Here is a 20,983-nt window from a genome sequence, read left to right as displayed (position 1 = left end):
ATATATAGAGAGAGAGAGAGAGAGAGACGAGAGAGAGAGAGAGAGAGAGAGAGAGAATCTTACCGGAGTGATCATTATAATATGAGTAAACAAGCTATATAAAACAATGTAAAGTGATGTTTAACGCAATGAATGTATACATTTCAACATATGATGTCCACGAATGTAAGCTCCTATTGATCACATACGAAGTACAAGCGATGCATTTCAACTTCACGCATTCCCTTAAAGCCTGAAACCAGTCCTGTACATGTGGATTTGACTTGGTCACAGTAAGAAAAACACAATTTATTCATTTCTTTGTTGTGTTTTTGTTTGTCAGCGTGTCATTGAATGAGTGCTACACATCGTTTTACGGGCACAATCATCCATGGCAGTCGTCATCTCGATGGCCGTTTTTTGAATGTTGTGGTCGGCAGCTGTGGCGAAAAACCCTCACGACGAGATAACCGGTGGCCAGATTAGTGGCAGTCATGGCCTACCCCAAGGGACAGCTCTCGGTTTGTCCCAAAGGACCAGTCAATTAGGCAGAACGGGATTTTACAGGATTTTATTACAAAAATAGACATTCAAACCCATAACTACTCTTACTATAATTCAAGCAACACCCTTGGATTTGGAACCTACTACTCAACTTCACAGAGTACCACGTGGCCCCTAAGAGATTCCAGGTCGACCTTGACTTGAAAATTTAGCTGATACACAATTACAATTCGTCGCAGGTCGGGTCAGGGAATACATCACTACTTACGGTTACGTTGCATGGCAAAAGGACACAACTCAATGAACATTTTAACTCGAATACATAAACTAAAGAATGTAGGTACATGATTGGGAATGATCTAGCCGGCGACCAGGGACAGAGCCAACTCTGTGCTGTCTCCCTCGACGACGTTCAGTGGCGGAAGGAAGGAGGGAGAAGGGACGCGGACAACTTTCCCGTGCATTTGGGGCGATCTGCGCTACTATAAAAAAAATATATAGTTAGGTTTTCCCCCCTCTCCCCCCCCATAGGGAGGGAGATAAGGAGGACGATCCCAATATTGGAGCCTTAACTCTTGAACTGTTGAAATCTCGCAAGACAAATCAGATTGAGTAAAACTAAATGTAATTAAACACAAATATAAATAAAATAACAATTCCTCTGCAGTAGTTAGAACCACAACGCTACACAAGATATAACAAACACTACACCACATAAACAAAGACAAATGGGTCTGTCCCATTCTTTATTCCTCCCCCTATTACCTTCCTTTCGCCCCACCTATTCCCCTTGCTAGACCATATCTTCCTTCATAGGGACCCTCCGGGTTTCCATACCCTAACCTAACCACACCACCCGGCCCACCCACTGTACATTACTATACAATTATTCCAGATTTAATCCCTGGTTCCCGATAGGACATTGCTAACACAATTAACAGGTTAAAATAATGCACAGGTGAGTCTCCCACTACCCGGACGAATACACCTTCCAAGCAGAGATAAGCATGCTCATGTTTTCTTCTAGAACTTCCGAGTCGGGAACGCGTTGGAAATCAAGTCGAAGAAAGGCTGTGCACTCGTCTTTTCACGACAGCAGTTGCAGATCCACTCTCACATCCGGTTCACGTTGTAAGCGAAATGGATCTCATTCTACTTCAAAGTCACCATTGCACAGCCCAGCCATGTCAACAGTCCCAAGTCTTTGAAAGGTTGGCTAAGTGACTGATAGCTGTCAAACCACTTCCGTTGGTTTTAACAGGATAGCTAATAAGAAAGTCGCCAGCCAATGCTCATTTGTCTTTTTACCAATTTGGTCACCACTCTATCATTGCTGCCTAAATCTGAGTCCGAACATCGATAGCCATTGATGTTGGGTCGTAAGTTCACTTGGCACAGAGGAAATATTATTTCTCATTTTCATTTCATGTCCCAATACCTCTGCACTAAATACTGCTCTGGTGCAAACAGATTACACGTCGTAGTTTTCATATCTTTATATGATGACAACCACCACAAACCCCCCCCCCCCCCTCCTCTCTCTCTCTCTCTCTCTCTCTCTCTCTCTCTCTCCGTGCAGTCATTCACTGAGGGTTTTGAGCAATTTTTTTTTTATTTAGTTCTCTGCAAACTCATTGTACTGTTTATGTAAATTCGTGACACCAATGTTGTGCCTATCAATTAAATTTATTGCTAAGTGAATTGATAAATGTTGTAGGTCCTGTGAATAAATAATTTGAAGTGTAAATCCAGGGATATTATCTGAAAGTCCTTGGTGGCCCCCGGCTCACCCCTATATAGATGCGAACGAACGTTTATTGTTTGTCATTGTTATTAAATGACAACTAAGAAGAAACCAGTTTTCAGTTCGAAAATGCAATTAGTAGCAAATGTACAAACAATCACTTTTACGTAAAAGTTTTGTTACAGAGACGTTTCCTTTGATATATTCTTCCCGATATTTTCGGCTTTTTACGTAATTTTAAGGATCCCTGCAAATGACTGGGAGGTAGTAAGGGGAGAAATATGACTCCCAGTGGTGCATAGTGGAAAACGGAGTTCGCCTCCTATCGGTGCAACCTGCTTTTCCGCTCTGCAAGTGTCTGTGTTGTGCTCATTTATTGCTCATATATGTAACTGGCAATCCCAAGGTAGTTTCCTCTCTTACCTACTGGATTCAAGAGGAAATATAAGAGTGATTACTCAAATGGGAGTGGATTGGAGTCTACTGTACAGTAATTCTGATGTTTATTCTGGAATGTGACGCACGATTACTTTGGCGACAGCAAAGTAGAGATTGTGTTATGAAGTTTATGGTTATAAAAGACTGACAAGAAATGTGGCCAGTGCCCAGTAACAAGGGCAGACCAACAGGTACTGCAGCTGCTGCAGTAGAAAGAAGCAAAGCTGTTAAAATACTGATCTCAACAGATGAGTGACAAAATTAAAACGAACCCACATACTATTAGTAACTCATTGCAAAGCACTAACAGTCATTTACGAAACGTAATGACATGAAATATTTTCAATAGGCATTAGCAGTAAGCAAACTAAAAACATTTAAAGTAAACGAGTAAACACTTTCCGAATGCAGTTGCTGACCTTCTTGACGCGTAATTGAAGGAAACAAAACCAAAGCAGGCGTTTTCTACAGGTAATTGCAGCAAACATTTTCAGATCGTGGTCGTAACCAGCATTCAGTAAAAATTCTCGGAATGCGATTTCAAGTAACGACAAGCCGGATACCAATAGAAATGTAACTCTAGACAACCAAGAGTAATCGTATCTTTAGCCTTGTTTTAGAGAGCAAAAATATTTTCAGAGCAGTGCGGCAGAAAATCAACAGATAACACAAATAGACAAGAGAGATATTTGTTGCGCTCTAACTATTGCCTTTGTTTATGTATGAAAATGAAATTTTATACCCTCTTTGCAATTCAGAAAGGGATTTCCGCAAGAGGCAATCGCTGAATGAGGTTTTGGATGTGTTAATATTGCATTTTTTCTTTGTGAAGCAGGTTTCTTAATACAAGTTTCTCGTTATTTGTATCTCCAATGAAATTCATGTCACTAAACTTGTATAGTGAAGTCTAGCTTAATTTCCAATGTTCTGTATCAAACTGACTCATTTTCTTTGGTCGCAGACAAAATCATAACATAAAAACAAATTGTTAATTTCCCGTTTTATTTCAGACACCGTACTACTGGCCGTCACAGAATCATAGTGCAGACACTACTGATTACGCCATATACCTGACCAAGCGGTTGTCCAGGAATAAACAGAAACATGGGCTTGAAGACTACGAGATCGAGGCTTACAACAAGCTCAAAAAGGCGCTTTCCCACAAGTGGGACTTTATCACCATGCAGGCGGACGAACAGGCAAGTGAAATGAGAAGGCGACTGACAACATACTTTTTACTTTTGTCACAAAGGTCTGTGCATATTCATGTAAGTATCTCTGTACCTTGGCTAAAACAAAAAGGAAGCAGAAATGGAGAACTGGAATTATTATAGAGAAACCATGACGCCAACGACTTTCAAAGAAGGGAGACCGAGACCGAGGGCAATAGGAAGAAACGTCACCCAATAGGGCAGTGGGCAGCATTTAGGGATATGTGAGTGTCAGAATTACTGAATGGGATTCAGATCAGCGATGTCATATATATATATATATATATATATATATATATATATATATCTATATATATATATATATATATATATATTCTATATATATATATATATATATATATATATATAGTGTGTGTGTGTGTGTGTGTGTGTGTGTATATATATATATAGATAATATATATATGTGTGTGTGTGTGTGTGTATATATATATGTGTGTGTGTGTGTGTGCGTGTGTGTGTACATATATATATAAATAAATTATATATATACATATATATATATATATATATATACTATATATATTATATATATATATAGGTGTGATGTGTGTGTGTGTGTGTGTGCGTGTGTGGGGTGTGGTACATATATGTGTGTGTATAGATACATATATATCTATATATATATATATATCATATTATATATATATTTTACATATAGGTGTGGGGTGGTGGGGTGACAAATATATTATATATAGATATCTATATATATATACAATATATGTATATATATATATATATATATATATATATATATATCTATACATATTATAGTGTGTGTGCGTGCGTGTGGGTGTGTAATACTAGCAGATAAGAAGGCCTCCCAAAATACCAAAATACTGAACCATCCTCAGTTTTTGAACCACACTACCAAACATTTACGATAAAAAAAATACTAGGCTGAATAATTTTAAGTAAATTTTCGAAATTATCATTCTACTAATATTGACAGACATTCCCTGTAAACGTTCCTCTCGAGTGTTGCTTCCGCAAACTGACAGTTCTCGCCTTCCGTGACCTGAAGTTTTCATCTTTTAAAGCTGTGGCCTGGAACATTTTGAAGAAAGAAGTCCATTATATAAATCCTAAGGTTTCATTCTCTTTCTTTATAGCAGTCGAGCTAGATTTGGATTTTTTTCCATTTCGTAATGGTGTCCCAGGGTAAAGAACTGTCAATAGGTATTTTTATGTGCAAAACATCATACGGAACTTTGGATCTTTGTCATTATTTGAAACAATGGTTCGATTGTATTGCGTGTTGTGACGTCATTATCATAACCTTCCCTTTTTACAGGTAAAGTTGGCAAAAGACCGCAAAAAGGGGGACAAGATCGTCACCGACTCGCAGGAAAGGGCGTACTGGAGAGTGTACAGGCCTCCGCCAGGCTTCACCAACTGCCTCGAGACCGCTCCTGTACCTGACAAGACAAATATGGCCAACCGTGTGAGGAAGAAAACTGCTGACGATTTAAAGAAAGATGTAGGTTTGAATCGGCGCTTTCCTGCTGGGGCTGATGGGAGTACTTGGTGCTCCTGTTCTCTATTTTGCATTCAGTTATTGTTAAGAATATATGTGACTTCATACTTTAAATTGGACTACAGTGTCTCATTCTCATGGGTAGATCCTGAGTAGCTAAAAGTCGTGTGCTTCATTTTCTTCATGTACAGCGATTAATATTCTTCTTCTCCTTCTTCTTCTTTCCTTCGCTGCTCCGAATCCAAGAACGAGTTTTTAGCAGCAACTTTAGTTCGCACAAGGCAGAAGATATCGCAGGCATCGGAAGCTCTTCTCACTCACTGTGAAACTTATTTCGAATACGACCCTATTCTCACATCTCCTCAGCCTTCCAACCCGTGGCACTCAGACGTCGACACTTACTGGGCGCAGAATGACAACTTGTACGTTGGAAATGCCGTCCCTCCTCCTCTGTAGTGCTGGTTGTTGGTGTGCTTTTTCTTTTCCTCTATCGGTCCTCATATCACAAAGTTGACTGCATTTGACTCATAAAGTTTAAGGCAACATTCAGCCGAAAGTATCTTTCTCAATTAGCTTTTATTATATCTGTGCATGTGTGCGAGGCATTCCAACTGCTTGGCTGATTTAGAGGAGAGGAGATATGACTGACTGTAAGGCCCAAGATTTTGATATGAACGTGTCCCGCCCTCGTTAGATAATCATGACTATTCCCGGCAGTCATATCTTTCTTGTCACTTGTTTTTATTATGGTTAAACGTAACTCAAGACTCGCATATTAATGTACAATTGTTTGTAGAACTAGTTGTAAACCTACGTCACGGTAGGTTAAGTAGCGCCGTTTTGAACGTTGTTTTGCCCTTCATAAAATGTACCTTACCATTCATAATGGCGACATTATTGTCTGAGGAAATCCCCCCCCCCCCACCCCCACCCCCTTTTCATATTAACGTGCGAGTTTGCAGTCGAGCGTTACCATTATTTAGTTTCTAGATGTAATAAAGTTTGTCGTCAGTCTGATATCTGCAGGCATGTCCTCTGACCTTTTATGATATATTTCTAAAAATATTTGACAAGTTTGGTACTGATAATAATGTAGCTTAGGTTGTCCATGCATTATTTACGGCATTTATAACAAGATTAGAGAAAGTCGAAATGATTCGTTTCCGTGTCCTCCTCACACGCATGATAAGGAACCCGCACTCCATTAGTCAAGCTCTCGAGGTTGTCCTCTGATGTTGCTGCTCTGAGCATGACTTGATAGCTAAGAAAATTGTCCAATTATGAAAGCTTGTTTATACTGGCAATATAAGGTGGTTGTTTATCTTCTCCAGCTTAACTGATTGGTGAAACCTTGAGCGCTTTTGCACTTACGCAACCTACTTGTGATCTTGTGTGTTATGAGGACGTCTTTTGGCATCGATGGAATAGAATGCTGTTTCTTTAGCGTATAATCAACAATTATTCTACGAAATAGTGGTCCACGCCGCCAAAGGACGTCTAGTTTTAGCCACGTATAACCATATTGGCTTGTGTTGCGTTGTGTGTATATTTTTTTTTCTTTTTGCTTGAAATAGATAGAATTGATATCTTGTGGCATGTCGGTGGGTTGAGTAAAGTGAAACTTGAGACAATTTTGGTTCCATTTCACTGTTCCAGAAATAACTTAGAAAAATCTCATTCAGAGTGTACACTCGGCAAGAAAAGTCATGATACAGTTTTTTTAAATCTTTGGGCATATATTGTTCAATAATGCCACACCTGGCAACTCTAGAAAGGGGGTGGAGCTTCAAAATCATAGCGTTTGTTGCTTTTTGCATTTCCATTAACTTTACACCATAAAGATTCTGTAGAAGTCCTATAAACATTTATACTTCAATGTAGAAATAAGCTCTATATTATTCGTTAATGTTGGTTTGGTAACGTCAGTTCAGGGTAGAATATCGATCATCCTTTTTTTAAACCTACTGTGGAACCTTACTTATAAGTAATGTTTGACATTAAACTGATGTAAAGACGGATCTTAAAAAATGAGAGAAAATGTTTTAGAATTTGGGCAGTACATGTGGAAATCGTGAGGAACAATACAGTAAAGAATGAAATATTATGATGAGAGAGAGCGCGCGCGCAAACATATATGCCTATCGATAGAGATACTTAATTCATTATATTTACTTTGAGAGATTGAGTGATAATATTTTTTCAAATGTTTCAAAAGTAGAGAGAGAGAGAGAGAGAGAGAGGGGGGGGAATGTGGTGATGGGGAAAGTAACTTGGAAGAGAGAAAGAGAGAGAGAGAGAGAGAGAGCACAAGCATAGGTCTATCTATAGAGATACTTAATTCATTACATTTACTTTGAGAGGTTGAGTGATAATATTTTTTCAAATATGTTTTAAAAGTGGAGAGAGAGAGAGAGCAAAATCTGCTTACGTGAAAGCATAGGCCTATTTATAACTACTTAATTTCATTATATTTTCTTTGGGAGATTGAGTGGTCATATATATTTTTAAAGTATGTTTTAGAAGTGGAGAGAGAGAGAGAGAGAGAGACTGACAGACAGACAGACAAACAGAATTATATAGTATTGGTGACGTACTTGAGATGGGGAAAGGCAGAAGAAAGAGCAGTGAGTCGGTGCACAGATACCTGGGGTACAGGGTGATATGGCTGCCAAGATCGTGCTACACTATGCTAGATAAAATTTGAAGGACCATATTATTCAAGTTAATTCTCTAAGAAATTCATACTCTAATCTAGTTTTCATCCGACAGTTGCCATAGCATTCAAAGATTGTAAAAAGACGTGGAACATTCAAACCCAGGCTGCGGTCATTCTTGCTTTCTTAAGGTGGCCTCACACTAGGCCTTTTTTTCTCCTGCTTCGAGCCGTAGCTGGCGAAAATTAAAAACCGGGAGCTTTTAGCTCGAGATTTTAGCCTCCCGACAAAACGGGAAGCAGCCAGTACAAACCGCATGCCACAGCGTAGTATAAACAAACAAGATGGCTGCTGCTGATAGGACGTACTCTCAGACCTTTGGCTTCTCTTCTCCTGAGCCACTCTCGAACCCACAAACGTTTTTTGTTACTCTTGCATTCACGTAAGTTTCCGAGAAATACACCACTGCAGCACATCTTGCAACAGTCCGACAATTTCTGGGCACCATGATGATATCAGCTGATCAGTTTTGTTTACTTTTTCCTACGGCTCCTCGAAACCACCAGTTCCTAGTGTGACGATACAACACTTTTGCTCGCGAGCATCGGCTGGATGCTGGCCAAAACCGCGAGCAAGAAATGACTAGTGTGACACCAGTTTTAATTGTATAGTCTGTACTTTTGAAAATCGGTTTTCATCCACACCACAGACAACTAAAGTTTTATATTGTGCAAAAAATGCTGATGTGTTGGGAGATCTTTGAGCTTCGCGGCAAAGTATTGCAGTCGTGTAGGCTAACTACGAACTGCTTTGTAATGGCAGCATAGCCAGAAAATCTTTGAGCTGACATGCTACTTTAACCTTGATAAAGATTTATTTTTAAAGACAATAACTTGTAATCAGCAACTAGCATTCGATCCATGTCAAAGTCAAAGTAATCAAAGTGTGAAATCCGTTACGTGACTCGAGCTTTCCCTCTCGAAGTTCTAGGTCTCTTCCTCACATCATAGAAAACGCTTTTGCGGATGCAACTAGATTTGCTCAACCTACCTTAGCCGTCGCAACACTGACTGCCATTGATGTCAGTTAACTTTAAACGCTTTGGAATACAAGCATAAATTTGTAGAAACTAAAATAATTACATTTACCACTTACAATGATGCAATAACATTCCCGTTCATGAAGGAAAACGAGTAAATATTGTCGTCGTGATACATAGTACTACAATCAGAAATTACATTCTATCTACTAGATCTCTATGAACGAATCCAGAGAAATTCCAATTACTCTGGATATATATCATGTTTTTAAGTATCTGAACAGTTTTGTTTTGCAGTTTTAACTTATATGATATAATATGTAATGTATTTTCAGTAAAAGCAGATGAGAAATTCGATGAACGAAAGCTAATGAAAACTGTATCCTGACTTTCCTTGCCGACCTTCCTCTTTTCTGTGATCCTTTTTCATTTAGATATATTTGATTCATTTTCAGTAACCTAGCCTGACGATTGATGACTGGCTTTTAGTGATGTTGAATTATCAGTGAAAATGGACAACTACGACACTCATTCTTCAGCTGGTAAAGCATGAGGGGGAACTTCCGAGAAAAACGCACAGTAGCCACCTCTAATAGCAACACATTACACCACTCACCTCTGACCTGCACGCACTCACGATTCCTGGATACTACTCTATCCGCGCTAACCACGTAAACAAATCGATCAGTTCACACTAGCCAGTGTTTTCACAGCTTCTCCTTCCTCCCTGCCAAAGCTTTCATAAATGCACAAGTGTTTCCTAACCTATAATTCTTCAGCTCTTCACGTGACCAGACTACCCAAGTACTTTTGTCCAATTTTGCCTTTTGCTAACCCTTCTATGGCACCTTCCTGTTTCCCACTTCTCACTCTTTCAACCAAAAGTTCATCTCAACAGCTTCTTTATTATTACTATCCCAGTTGAACGACTATGAGAGAGGGATGGCTCAACTATCCCTTGGTGCATTTCACTCATGCTTTCGTGAACTCCTTTCTTCCCTCACAACCCTTTTGCAGAGATCCACTGGATTCCCTTCTTCAAGTTCTGTAACTCATCTGCCACTAAACCCTAACATTATTTGATCTACATTATGATTCGATAATATTCCATGAAAATAGATGCTATGTAGAACATTCTCCTTCAGATTTAAACCAGTGACCATCAAAGCATCCGGCCAGCCTTTTATCCAATTAACTGCAGGGGACATAAAAGGAGAGGAACCATTTGTGTGCTAAGAACCGCACAGGTCCCATTGCAGACCTAATTATGGTTTCGCCTCCTCCCCACCTCACCAACCCTCAGTGGATGGATCTATTTCCCTTCCCAGTGGGTCAGAGGCTTTTTCATTCAATCTTTTTTCTGTTTGTCAGCTGGTTCGAAAACGAAAAAAAATTCCCTTCAGTTGACATATATGAAAATATATTAATTCTGCAGTAGAGCGAATTGGATATTAAAGAACATTTCTGGCTTAAGCATTCTAATATAATCATATATCTATATATATATATAATATATATATATAAAAGCTCTGAGACTAACACATATGTACTTATTCTCCAGGCCCCATAATTATTCTGACACCAAGAGCTAAGGCACCCATAGATTCACAATTTATTAAGACAAATATTTTTCAATATTGAAATCCCTAGGCACTGAAATCTCAGTACTTTTGGAGGAGCTTTCACCCTAGTTGAATTCTGTAAGTGCATCTACCCGTCCAAGATTCGATCGTGGACCTTTGGTTTAGTTACATGTTACAACCCTCGGGGTTGTTATGCAGGTTCTTAAATTATAATCGAGATGTTGTCAGTAATAAATGTTAGGATACACGATGTAAGAGAGAGAGAGAGAGTGGGTGGGGGGGCTGTGTAAAGAAAGTGAAACATAATTATGTAGTACTACTTACCAACAATGTCAATATATTTCGACTTACAAAGTTATGAAGACTTCAGTGCTGCACTATTACTAGAGTAGTATTTTAGGAGAGTGGCGGGTGTATCGGTGGCATCATTCTCTCAATGCCCTCTTCCTCATGAGATGTACTTGATGCAAGTCACAAAGGCGTGTCATGTCAAAAGTGGCCTTGATGGCATCGTCCTTAACATAATTCATATCATGTGTTAGAATTCTGGCATCCATTAAGCTGACATCTTTTAGTGTGTGTTTGGTTCCATAGCACTGGAGTGCCTCAAAGTTGAGGAAGAGTTCTTGCAAGAATACCGACCGCACACCGCGACCTCCCTTCGCAACCTCACTTCAATATTGCCAAAGGCATGTCAGAATACCTCCAGCACTAGAAAGTGATGTCCTCCATACTGTGCAGGAGGTGCACGAACCCTTGCACAGTTATTATCATTATTATTATTATTATCATTTTCGTCTATCATAGTCATCTTATTCGACTGGGTGGTTTTTATAGTGTGGGGTTCCGGGTTGCATCTTGCCTCCTTAGGAGTCCATCACTTCTCACTATGTGCGCTTTTTCTAGTAGCGCACACTTCTGCACGAGTCCTGGGGCTACTTCTGCTTCTAATTTTTCTAGGTTCCTTTTCAGGGATCTTGGGTCATACCTAGTGTTCCTATGATTATGGGTACAATTTCCACTGGCATATCCCATATCGTTCTTTTCAGGTCTTAATCTTTTCTCGTTCTTTCTCTTCTACTCTGGTGTCACACGGTATTGCAACATCAGTGAGTGATACTTTCTTCTTGATTTTGTCAATCAATGTCACGTCTGGTCTATTGGCATCAATCACCCTATCTGTTCTGATACCATAGTCCCAGAGGATCTTTGCTTGTTCGTTTTCTATCACTCCCTCCGTTTGGTATTTGTACCAGTTATTACTGCAAGGTAGCTGGTGTTTCTTGCACAGGCCCCAGTGAAAGGTTTTTGCTACCGAACCATGCCTCCTTTTGTACTGGTTCTGTGCAAGTGCTGGACATTCGCTTGCTATGGTCTTGTTTTTCATATTACACTTCCTGCATATGGGTGAGATGTTATTCCCATCTATCGTTCTTTGAACATATCTGGTTCTTAGGGTCTGATCTTGTGCCGCTGTTAACATTTCTTCTGTTTCCGTCTTGAGATCTCCCCTCTGTATCCATTGCCATGTTTCATCACTGGCCAGTTCTTTAGTCTGTTTCATGAACTTTCTGAGCATTTGTTTGCTGTGACGTTCCCCTGTTCTGTTTGTCATTTTCCCGTCTCTGTATATTTCTGGGTCTTTGTCTATTTTCATCGTCCTTCTTCCCATCCACTCCTTAGCAATTCGTCTTCACTGGTTATCAGATATTGCCCCAGCTCTCTGCTCTCGATGTTGATGCTGTCTATGCTTCATAGCCCTCTCCCTCCTTCCTTTCGTGTTATGTATAGTCTGTCTGTATTTGCTCTTGGGTGTAATGCTTTTTGTATTGCCATGTGTTTCCTAGTTTTCTGGTCTATGCTGCAGAATTCAGCCTTCGTCCAATCCACTACTCTTGCGCTTATCTGATTACTGGTACTGCCCATTTGTTTATGGCTTTCATCATATTTCTGGCATTGAGCTTTTATTTGAGTATTACCTTAAGTCTCTGCATATATTCTTTTCTACTTGTGTCCTTCATCTTTTGGTGTTTTATACACTCTCCTTCTATTATTCCCAGGTATTTGTATCCTGTCTTATCTATGTGTTGGATGCTATTCCCATCTGATAGCTTTATCCCTTCAGTCCTTAATACATTGCCTTTTTGTATGTTGACCAAGGCATATTATTCTAAATTCCATCCTGATGTCCCCAGATACAATTCTTACAGTTAACCATTGCTAGTCTTATCCCAGAGTTATAAGTACTGTATTCCAGTTCCTCATAGTATTTTTGATGAAGCTAATTCCTCTGCCCCATATATTTTCAGGCTTCTATTAGCCACGTTTGTAGTATCACGTCGAAGGCTTTCTTGTAGGCAATCCATGCCATGCTTAGGTAGCTTTTCCTGTTCTTACTATTCTTCTGCAGCCTTTCTGTCGGTGGGGGATGGTGTTTGTATCCTCTAGGTAGTTGTATAGCCTTTCACTGATGATACCTGTTATTAACTTCAACATTACTGGTACGCAGGTGAAATGCCTGTACTTACTTGCTATATTTCCCTTGTTCTTGTCTTTTTGTAATAAAGATGTTCTCCTGGTGGTTTGTGATACAATGCTGGAGTTGATCTGCTATTCGTGGACTTCATCGGGTGATTTCCAGTTGGGCATTTTCTTTAGTTGGTGTTCAATGTGTCTGTTGCGATCTCAGTGAATCTTTGTTTTATTCTCCCCATATCTTCTGCCCTGACATCCTGGAGCCATGTTATGTGTTTGTTGTGTGATACTGGATTGCTCCATATGTTTTCCCAGAGTGTCTTCCTTGGTTCAGCTTCAGGAATTTCATGGTGGTTGTCTTCCCTTCTTAGTTGGCTATATAGTCTTTTCTGGTTGGTTCCGAAGAGTTGTTATGTTGGTATCCTTTATTCCTGTTCATGTATCGTCGGATATTAAGAGCTTTGGCTTTAAGCCTCCTCTCTGGTGTTATTTAGTCCTTTCTCTTGTATTTTGTATTTCTAATTCAGTTCCTCCCTTGCTTTCTTGCTTTTTAGCCTCCCTGCCATCTCCTTCAGTTTACTCAAGTCAGCTCTAATCACCATGATTTGTTTTTCTGTTGGGATGGTCGTGATGGTGGTGTTAGTGTTTGTACCGCCATGAGTTCTGCTATTAGTCTTGCTCCTGCATATGCCAAGTTATTTGTTTCTGTGATACTGGTGGTGTGTATTAGTCTCATTATTTCATCAACTTCACTTGTTTTCCACCCATTCCAACCTCTCTGTTACACCTTTGGTGTTTCTTTGGCTGCTGTTGTCTTCTGTTGTATCGTCTCTTAGTTCGTCGTCTTGTCCTTCGTTGTTAGGTGTTATAGAAAGCCAGTTCTTTTTCTGTGTGTTCTTTACTTGGTCTGCCAGCCTCTGTTTTGTTTAAGGGGTGTTAATTCTCTCATTCCAGATGTTGACCAACCTTCTCCTGTATCCTCCATATTTCCTTATTCTCTTCTCTTGTCCATTTCTTCTTCTGGTTTGCCTTTATAGTTCCAGTCTCTGGTTGCTGGTTGCTGTCAATGCTGTGGTTGTCAGTTGCTGGATGACGATCTCTAAGTATCTGACTGCCCTCCCCAGTCAGTTGGGCTGTACACCTGGCTGGCAGACAAAGCTCCCCTGTTGCCAGAGGAACCATTTATGCCATTGTCGTTTGATCTTTCATTTCTTTCCATCATAGCTGAGTTTTGCTTTTCAACCCATAGCTGGACCGTACCCCATCGGGAATAGGTACTCATTTACAGCTGAGTAGACTGAGGAAATTGTGGTAAAGATCTTTTCCCAAGGAATCAATGCCAAAGAGAGTGCTCACCCATCCAACGACTGACCAGCCCAGTATATATATATGGCCTCTGTGGGTGGAGAAAGGGGCCTTTTTGGTACAGATTTGGCTAACTCTCTGGAGGGCATGCTTGGGGATGCCCACATGCGGGGATGGGTACAGCCATCAATATCTGGGCAATAATGCATCGAGGCGGCCAATCAAAATTCGGTGACTCACCATCGACTGACCGCACCATCGACTACTTAGTAACCGTATGAATACCGACTGACGACCCCATTCCAATCAGAACGAACCCACCCTCCCTCGAGAACGAACCGACGATACAGTTGGAAACGTAGGATATCCGCCACACCCTTAGATACCACGAAGAAAACGCCCAAGAAATACTAGTCTGAAATGTTGAAACTTTAAACTCTACGATTATCACACTCCATATTTAACTAATACAGAGCAAAATTTAAAAGACACTGTATTCAGAACAATTACCTTCTTTATCCAGATTATGTACTATCGTACACAAAAGTCGGCTCCCTCAGCCGTCCAGAGAATGAAGACAAATCCGCTGACTATGAGGCACCGGAGCTGTTGAACAAGTAACTAATGGAAGACCCAACAGATTTTGCACCATAAGAGCATGTGGGAATGGGAGGGGGAGGGTGAAGCGTGTATTTTTCTTGAGCATAGAGTCAAGTCTCCATATTCTAATATCGTTCAGAAAGTGATCGTAAAGTTTTTGTTGTTGACGATACTGGGTGTAAGTGTAAAATGTGCAGTTAAGCAAATATGTGAAATAAAAATGAGAACAAAAGTGCTCAAGAAGTCAGTATTTATTCATTAGGATTTCCCATATTTATCGTACCTTATCAACAGACACGACTGTCCACAAGATCGATGACAAGCATTTCAGCATCAGTATTTACAGTGTTGTCCTATAAATCTGCAAGCCACCCCTTAGTTTAAAGAGAAAAAAAACTTATAGCAGCAATTTAGCCAAATTTTCATGATATCCACATCTAATGTCTACCATTCGTGTTAACCCTAATAACTAGCCATTCGCTATTTCATTTACCAAATATTTCATATAATGATATAATAGCATACATTACCATTCTTGAATGACAAATTGTATGGCTATCATTGCTCAGCAGAATCCATATCTCTCAATGAAGCACAAAGGAATAAAGTTCTTATAGCTGTTTAAGGCTCTAAATGTTTGAGTGTTTATATTTGCTAGCTAGTCTGAGCATCATCCATTCACATAACAATAATTTGCTATGATCGCAATTGAAAGGAGTGAATACTGGTAAAGTACTCTGTCGATGAAAGGACTCTGTTTTACAACTTTTTCGGGTTATCAAGTGGCTTAAGTCAGTAGCAGTAGTTGGAGGATGCGGAATAGGTCTATGGCATCATCCTTAAACCTTTGGTATAGACTGTTATGTTAATTTGAAATAATATTGGTTGTGGAGTAATAGTTTTCATGACCGTGATATTCTACATTAACAATAACCACAAATGGACAGGTAAAAATATTACTGTTTGTGGATTAATAGTTTTATGACCGTGGTATTCTACATTAACAAAAACCACAACTGGACAGGTAAAAAGACTAATCAATTCTCAACGTACTTTCTTCTGTAACTTCACGCCGCCAACAAATTGCCAAACAATACACACTGAAAAAATCATTCCCTATACTCTGCTTTTTTCCATCTGTCCATCCGCCTATGGTGGTCGCGCATGGTAACACTGCGTCCCGGGTTTTAAATAGTTACACTATGTGCAAGTTTTAGATTAATCAAAGGATATCTTGGTGTACATTTGCAACTGAAAAGTGTTTTAATAATTTACTGTATGGGAATTACACTGTTAATATTCGAAATACCATGCGCAAACACCACAGGCGGATGGACAGATGGAAAAAACAGAGTATAGTTACATCTATTAAACTACCAATTACACAGAAACTCTCTCTCTCTCTCTCTCTCTCTCTCTCTCTCTCTCTCTCTCTCTCTCTCCTCTCTCTCTCCCTCCATTTATTTCTTCGTCTTTATCTACTCTCTCTCTCTCTCTCTCTCTCTCTCTCTCTCTCTTCCTATTAATTTCTTCTGTCTTTATCTAATCTCTGTGCTATTATCAATGTTTTTTTCTCTGCTTCATTCTTTCTATCTTTTTACTGAGTATGAATTTGTTGAATTGGTGAAAGTATCTGAATCTTTCATTTTGTGGTAGTATTTAAAAAAAATTACATATATCCATAAGTTGTAAGTGTCTAAAACTGGTACTAGATTGTTATCGCCTACCCTTACTATGGATGTTGGCCCAATCAAGCAATATATCTAAAAATAATAGATCTATGAATGTGTACTCTCGGCAAGGAAAGTTAAGATACAGTTTTTTTAAATCTTCGGACACATATTTTTCAATAATGCCACGCCTGGCAACTCTAGAAAGGGGATGGAGCTTCAAAATCATAGATTTTGTTGCTTTCTGGATTTCCATTAACTTTACACCATAAACATTCTGTAGAAGTCCTATAATCATTTATACTTGAATGTAGAAACAGGTTCTATATTATTCGTTAATGTTGGTTTGGTAACGTCAGTTCAGGGTACAATATCGATCGTCCTTTTTTAAAACCTACTGTGAAACCTTACTTATAAGTAATGTTTGACACTAAAATGACGTAAAATTCATATGTAACTGAAGACGGATCTTAAAAAATAAGTGAAAATGTTTTAGAATTTGGGCAGTGCTTGTGGAAATCGTGAGGAACAATACAGTAAAGAATAAATTATTATGACGAGAGAGAGAGCGCGCGCGCAAACATATATGCCTATCGATAGAGATACTTAATTCATTATATTTACTTTGAGAGACTGAGTGATAATATTTTTTCAAATGTTTCAAAAGTGGAGAGAGAGAGAGAGAGAGAGATACTTAATTCATTATATTTACTTTGAGAGTTCGAGTGATAATGTTTTTTCAAATGTTTTAAAAATGGAGAGAGAGAGAGAGAGAGAGAGAGAGAGAGAGAGAGAGAGAGAGAGAGAGAGAGAGAGAATTATAGTATTGGTGACGTACTTGAGATGGGGAAAGGCAGAAGAAAGAGCGGTGAGTCGGTGTGCACAAATACCTGGGGAACAGGGTGATATGGCTGCCAAGATCGTGCTGCACTATGCTAGATAAAATTTGAAGTAACATAGTATTCAAGTTCATTCTCTAAAAAAATTCATACCCTAATCTTGATTTCATTCGACAGATGTCGTAGCATTCAAAGATTGTAAAAAGACATGAAAAATTTCTTGTTCTCTTGATATAGTCTATACTTTTGAAAACCGGTTTTCATCCACAAATCATTCACAAATAAAGATTTATTTTTAAAGACAATAACTTTTAATCAGCAACTAGTATTCGATCCATGTCAACGTCAAAGTAATCAAAGTTTGAAATCCGTTACGTGAGCCAGTATCCAGCGACTTGCGCTTTCCCGCTTGAAGTTCTAGGGCTCCTCCTCACATCATAGAAAACGCTCTTGTGGATGCAATTAGATGTGCTGAATTCACCTTAGCCGTTGCAACATTGACTGCCATTGACGTCAGCTAACTTTAAACGCTTTGGATTACAAACATAAATTTGTAGAAACTAAAATAAATTATTACATTCGCCACTAACGATGATGCAATAACATTCCCGTTCATCCAAGGAAAACGAGTAAATATTGTCGGCGTGATACATAGTACTACAATCAGTAATTCACATTCTATCTACCAAATCTCTATGAACAATCCATCTGAGAAATTCCCATTACTTTGGACATATATCGTGTTTTTAAGTATCTGAATGGTTTTGTTTTGCTGTTTCAACTTATATGATATTTTGCAGTCCATTTTCATATTCTAGAGAAAATTTAGTGAGATTATGTCTTTTCAGTAAAACCAAATGGGAAATTTGATGAACGAAAGCTAATGAAAACTGTATCTTCACTTTTCTTGTCGAGTGTACATATAGAGGATGCACCAGTAGCAGTTTGTGGTTGCTACCTTAAAAACATAAATGAACTGAAAATTTGGCTAATTTGCTGCCATAAATGTTAGAACACCACCGTAATCACTGACGCTGGTATGTTTGGTATCGATCTTTAAGCAATACTAATTCATGAATACCGACTTCCTAACCACGTTTATTTTCATTTAAATGCACATTTTACACTTAAACCCAGTGTCGTCAACAACAAAATTTTACGATCACTTTCTGAACTACAGTAGAATATGGAGATTTGACTATGCTCAAGAAAAATACATGCTTAAACCAATCACCATCCAACACCCCCCCCCCCCAACCCGCCCCCGTTCCTATATGCCCATAAGGTGCGACATCCATTAGTTACTTCTCCAATTGCTTGGTGCCTCATAGTCAGTGGGTCCGTTTTAATTCTCTGGATGGCGGACTTTTGTGCACAATAGTAGGCTACATCGGTCAGCTCTTAGCAAATTTTAGCCGCGAAGAAAAGAGAATAGTTTGAAGAATTGAAAAGACCTCAGGCAAAATGAATTCCACTGATGGTGCCATTCTTTTTAACCGAACATGCTTGAAAGAGGGTCTTCTCCCTTCAGATATTTCTTTTATTATTATTATTTGTTGCACGTTTTTTGTCGAAGAATGACATCATTGGATATGCGTTCACCTTTGAAGGCTTTCCGATATATATGATAATTTATGCTTAATATTAGTGTGCTGTAGGTACTACTGTGCATGCGTGTGTTTGTGAGGCAAGCGTCTGTTGGGAGACGGAGGCGCCACAGTGAGTACTGCACTGAGAGGAGTTCTGGCTTTGCGTTGCGTTGCGTTGCAGCAGAGCGCATCAGAGCCGCGCTCCTCCATGTTGCTTCAGCCCTTGGTAGTCGTATTTGTGTTTCTCTGTTTGTTAGTTTCTGTTTGTTTGATGTTCTACTAGATATAGTATTCCTGAATTTGATATTGAAGCATCACTAGTATGTTGTTGCTCTCACAGCTGCAACTCGAACACAAAGATTTTACTCCACAATGTCCACTGAAATGGCTTGTTCGCAAAATAGTGTATTCAGTGGTACAATATTAAATACCACTGAATACCACTGAATGTCCGTCTCATGACAAATAAACTACTTTAATGCTGTTCACTTTGTTGCTGCTCTTAATTTTGTTGGTCACGTTCTTAACATACTAGTTTTAAAAACAAGAAAGTGAACATTTTCATGATATTTCTTTATTACAGAGTTGATATTCCAACGGAAAAGCGAGTGAGACGATGGGCAATAAACATGGAAGAACTGATTAATGACGCTTTAGGTAAGAATCTGTCCGTCATTCAATATTTTTCGGTAATAAGAAGAGCAGTTGTATGTTTCCTCCTCCTGGAAAGCTAAGGTGACTGCTTCTGTTGTTTAGTTACCTAGAAAGATCACTGACAAAACTCTATAATATATATATATATATTATATATATATATATATATATATATATATATATATATATATATATGTGTGTGTGTGTGTGTGTGTGTGTGTGTGTGTGTTTGTGTGTGGGTATTTTTATGTTTGTGTGTATGTCTATGTATGTGTGCATGTATGTTTGTTCTGTGGAGATCTTCGGATGTAGCGCCTTGGAGTCGGTTCCACTTACAGTCAGGGTGTGAGCTAGCTCAGATGGGGCCAGCGCCATCCTTTCAATCGAAAATCAGAAGCAATGCAGTGATCACAAAGAATGACGGAACAAGCAAAGACTATGACGTACTTGAATGAAGGTATGAAAAGGCAACTATGGAACTATTTGAGTCAAACGCTAAAGTGCTCGACCGGAAGTGGAAAAGGTGAGCGTGGAGTTTACCAAACTGATAAGAAATGAAAGACTGATTTCAAAACTAGGGTGTGTTGCAGGTGTGAGACATATGAGACGGCATAGTGATGACTGAGTGAGAGTAAGGCAGAGAAGAAAAAGAAAGTAATTGTATCAAAAGTGGTTGTCATTGTTTCAGCTCTTTTGTCTGTGAGAACAATTCATAGGCGCAATTCCAAAACGAAAACGAGATTCAAAAAAAAAAAAAATTTAATGATTTCGGGTATTTGGTGAAGGGCCAATTAAGTTTCAGGTGAAATTATGACTTGGGTTTCTTAACACTGCATAGATGAGATATTCAGTTTTATGGGAAGACTATGAATGTACATTCATATTCTTAGAAAACAAGTTTTCTTATCAATATCAAGCACAGTACTGGTGTGGTGTACACAATCATTGTTTTTATAATTGATGGGATTCTATACTTAATATGCAATAGTTGAATGGACTATATGACTTTTTCGTCCTAGAGTGGTGGACATTGATTTAATGCAAGCCATTTTTACTTTTCCACAGGCAAAACGGAATTCACTGCCTACCTGAAAAAGGAGTATTGTCACGAGAACATCCGTTTCTGGCAAGCAGTCAATGATCTACGGTGGGGTCCATCTTCCTGCGTCAATGAAAAAGTTCAAAGCATTTATGAGTAAGATTT

At 39.0% G+C, this 20,983-nt stretch overlaps 1 protein-coding gene across 10 annotated transcripts in view; it reads left to right on the top strand.

Annotated features, from left to right (window-relative positions):
- LOC135217401 (regulator of G-protein signaling 9-like) overlaps positions 1-20,983 on the top strand; it is an 835,664-nt gene that overhangs the window by 702,705 nt on the left and 111,976 nt on the right. For all 10 annotated transcript variants that reach the window (XM_064253252.1, XM_064253258.1, XM_064253268.1 and 7 more), the window contains 5 exons: positions 3,676-3,864; positions 5,189-5,374; positions 5,618-5,793; positions 19,709-19,782; positions 20,845-20,974. In XM_064253252.1, the coding sequence (XP_064109322.1) occupies positions 3,676-3,864; positions 5,189-5,374; positions 5,618-5,793; positions 19,709-19,782; positions 20,845-20,974 (755 nt within the window). The remainder of the gene's footprint in view (positions 1-3,675; positions 3,865-5,188; positions 5,375-5,617; positions 5,794-19,708; positions 19,783-20,844; positions 20,975-20,983) is intronic.

Source organism: Macrobrachium nipponense, chromosome 19 (assembly GCF_015104395.2).
Source record: "Macrobrachium nipponense isolate FS-2020 chromosome 19, ASM1510439v2, whole genome shotgun sequence".
Taxonomy (NCBI): Eukaryota; Metazoa; Arthropoda; class Malacostraca; order Decapoda; family Palaemonidae; genus Macrobrachium; species Macrobrachium nipponense.
This window is presented reverse-complemented; position numbering and strand designations above follow the sequence as displayed.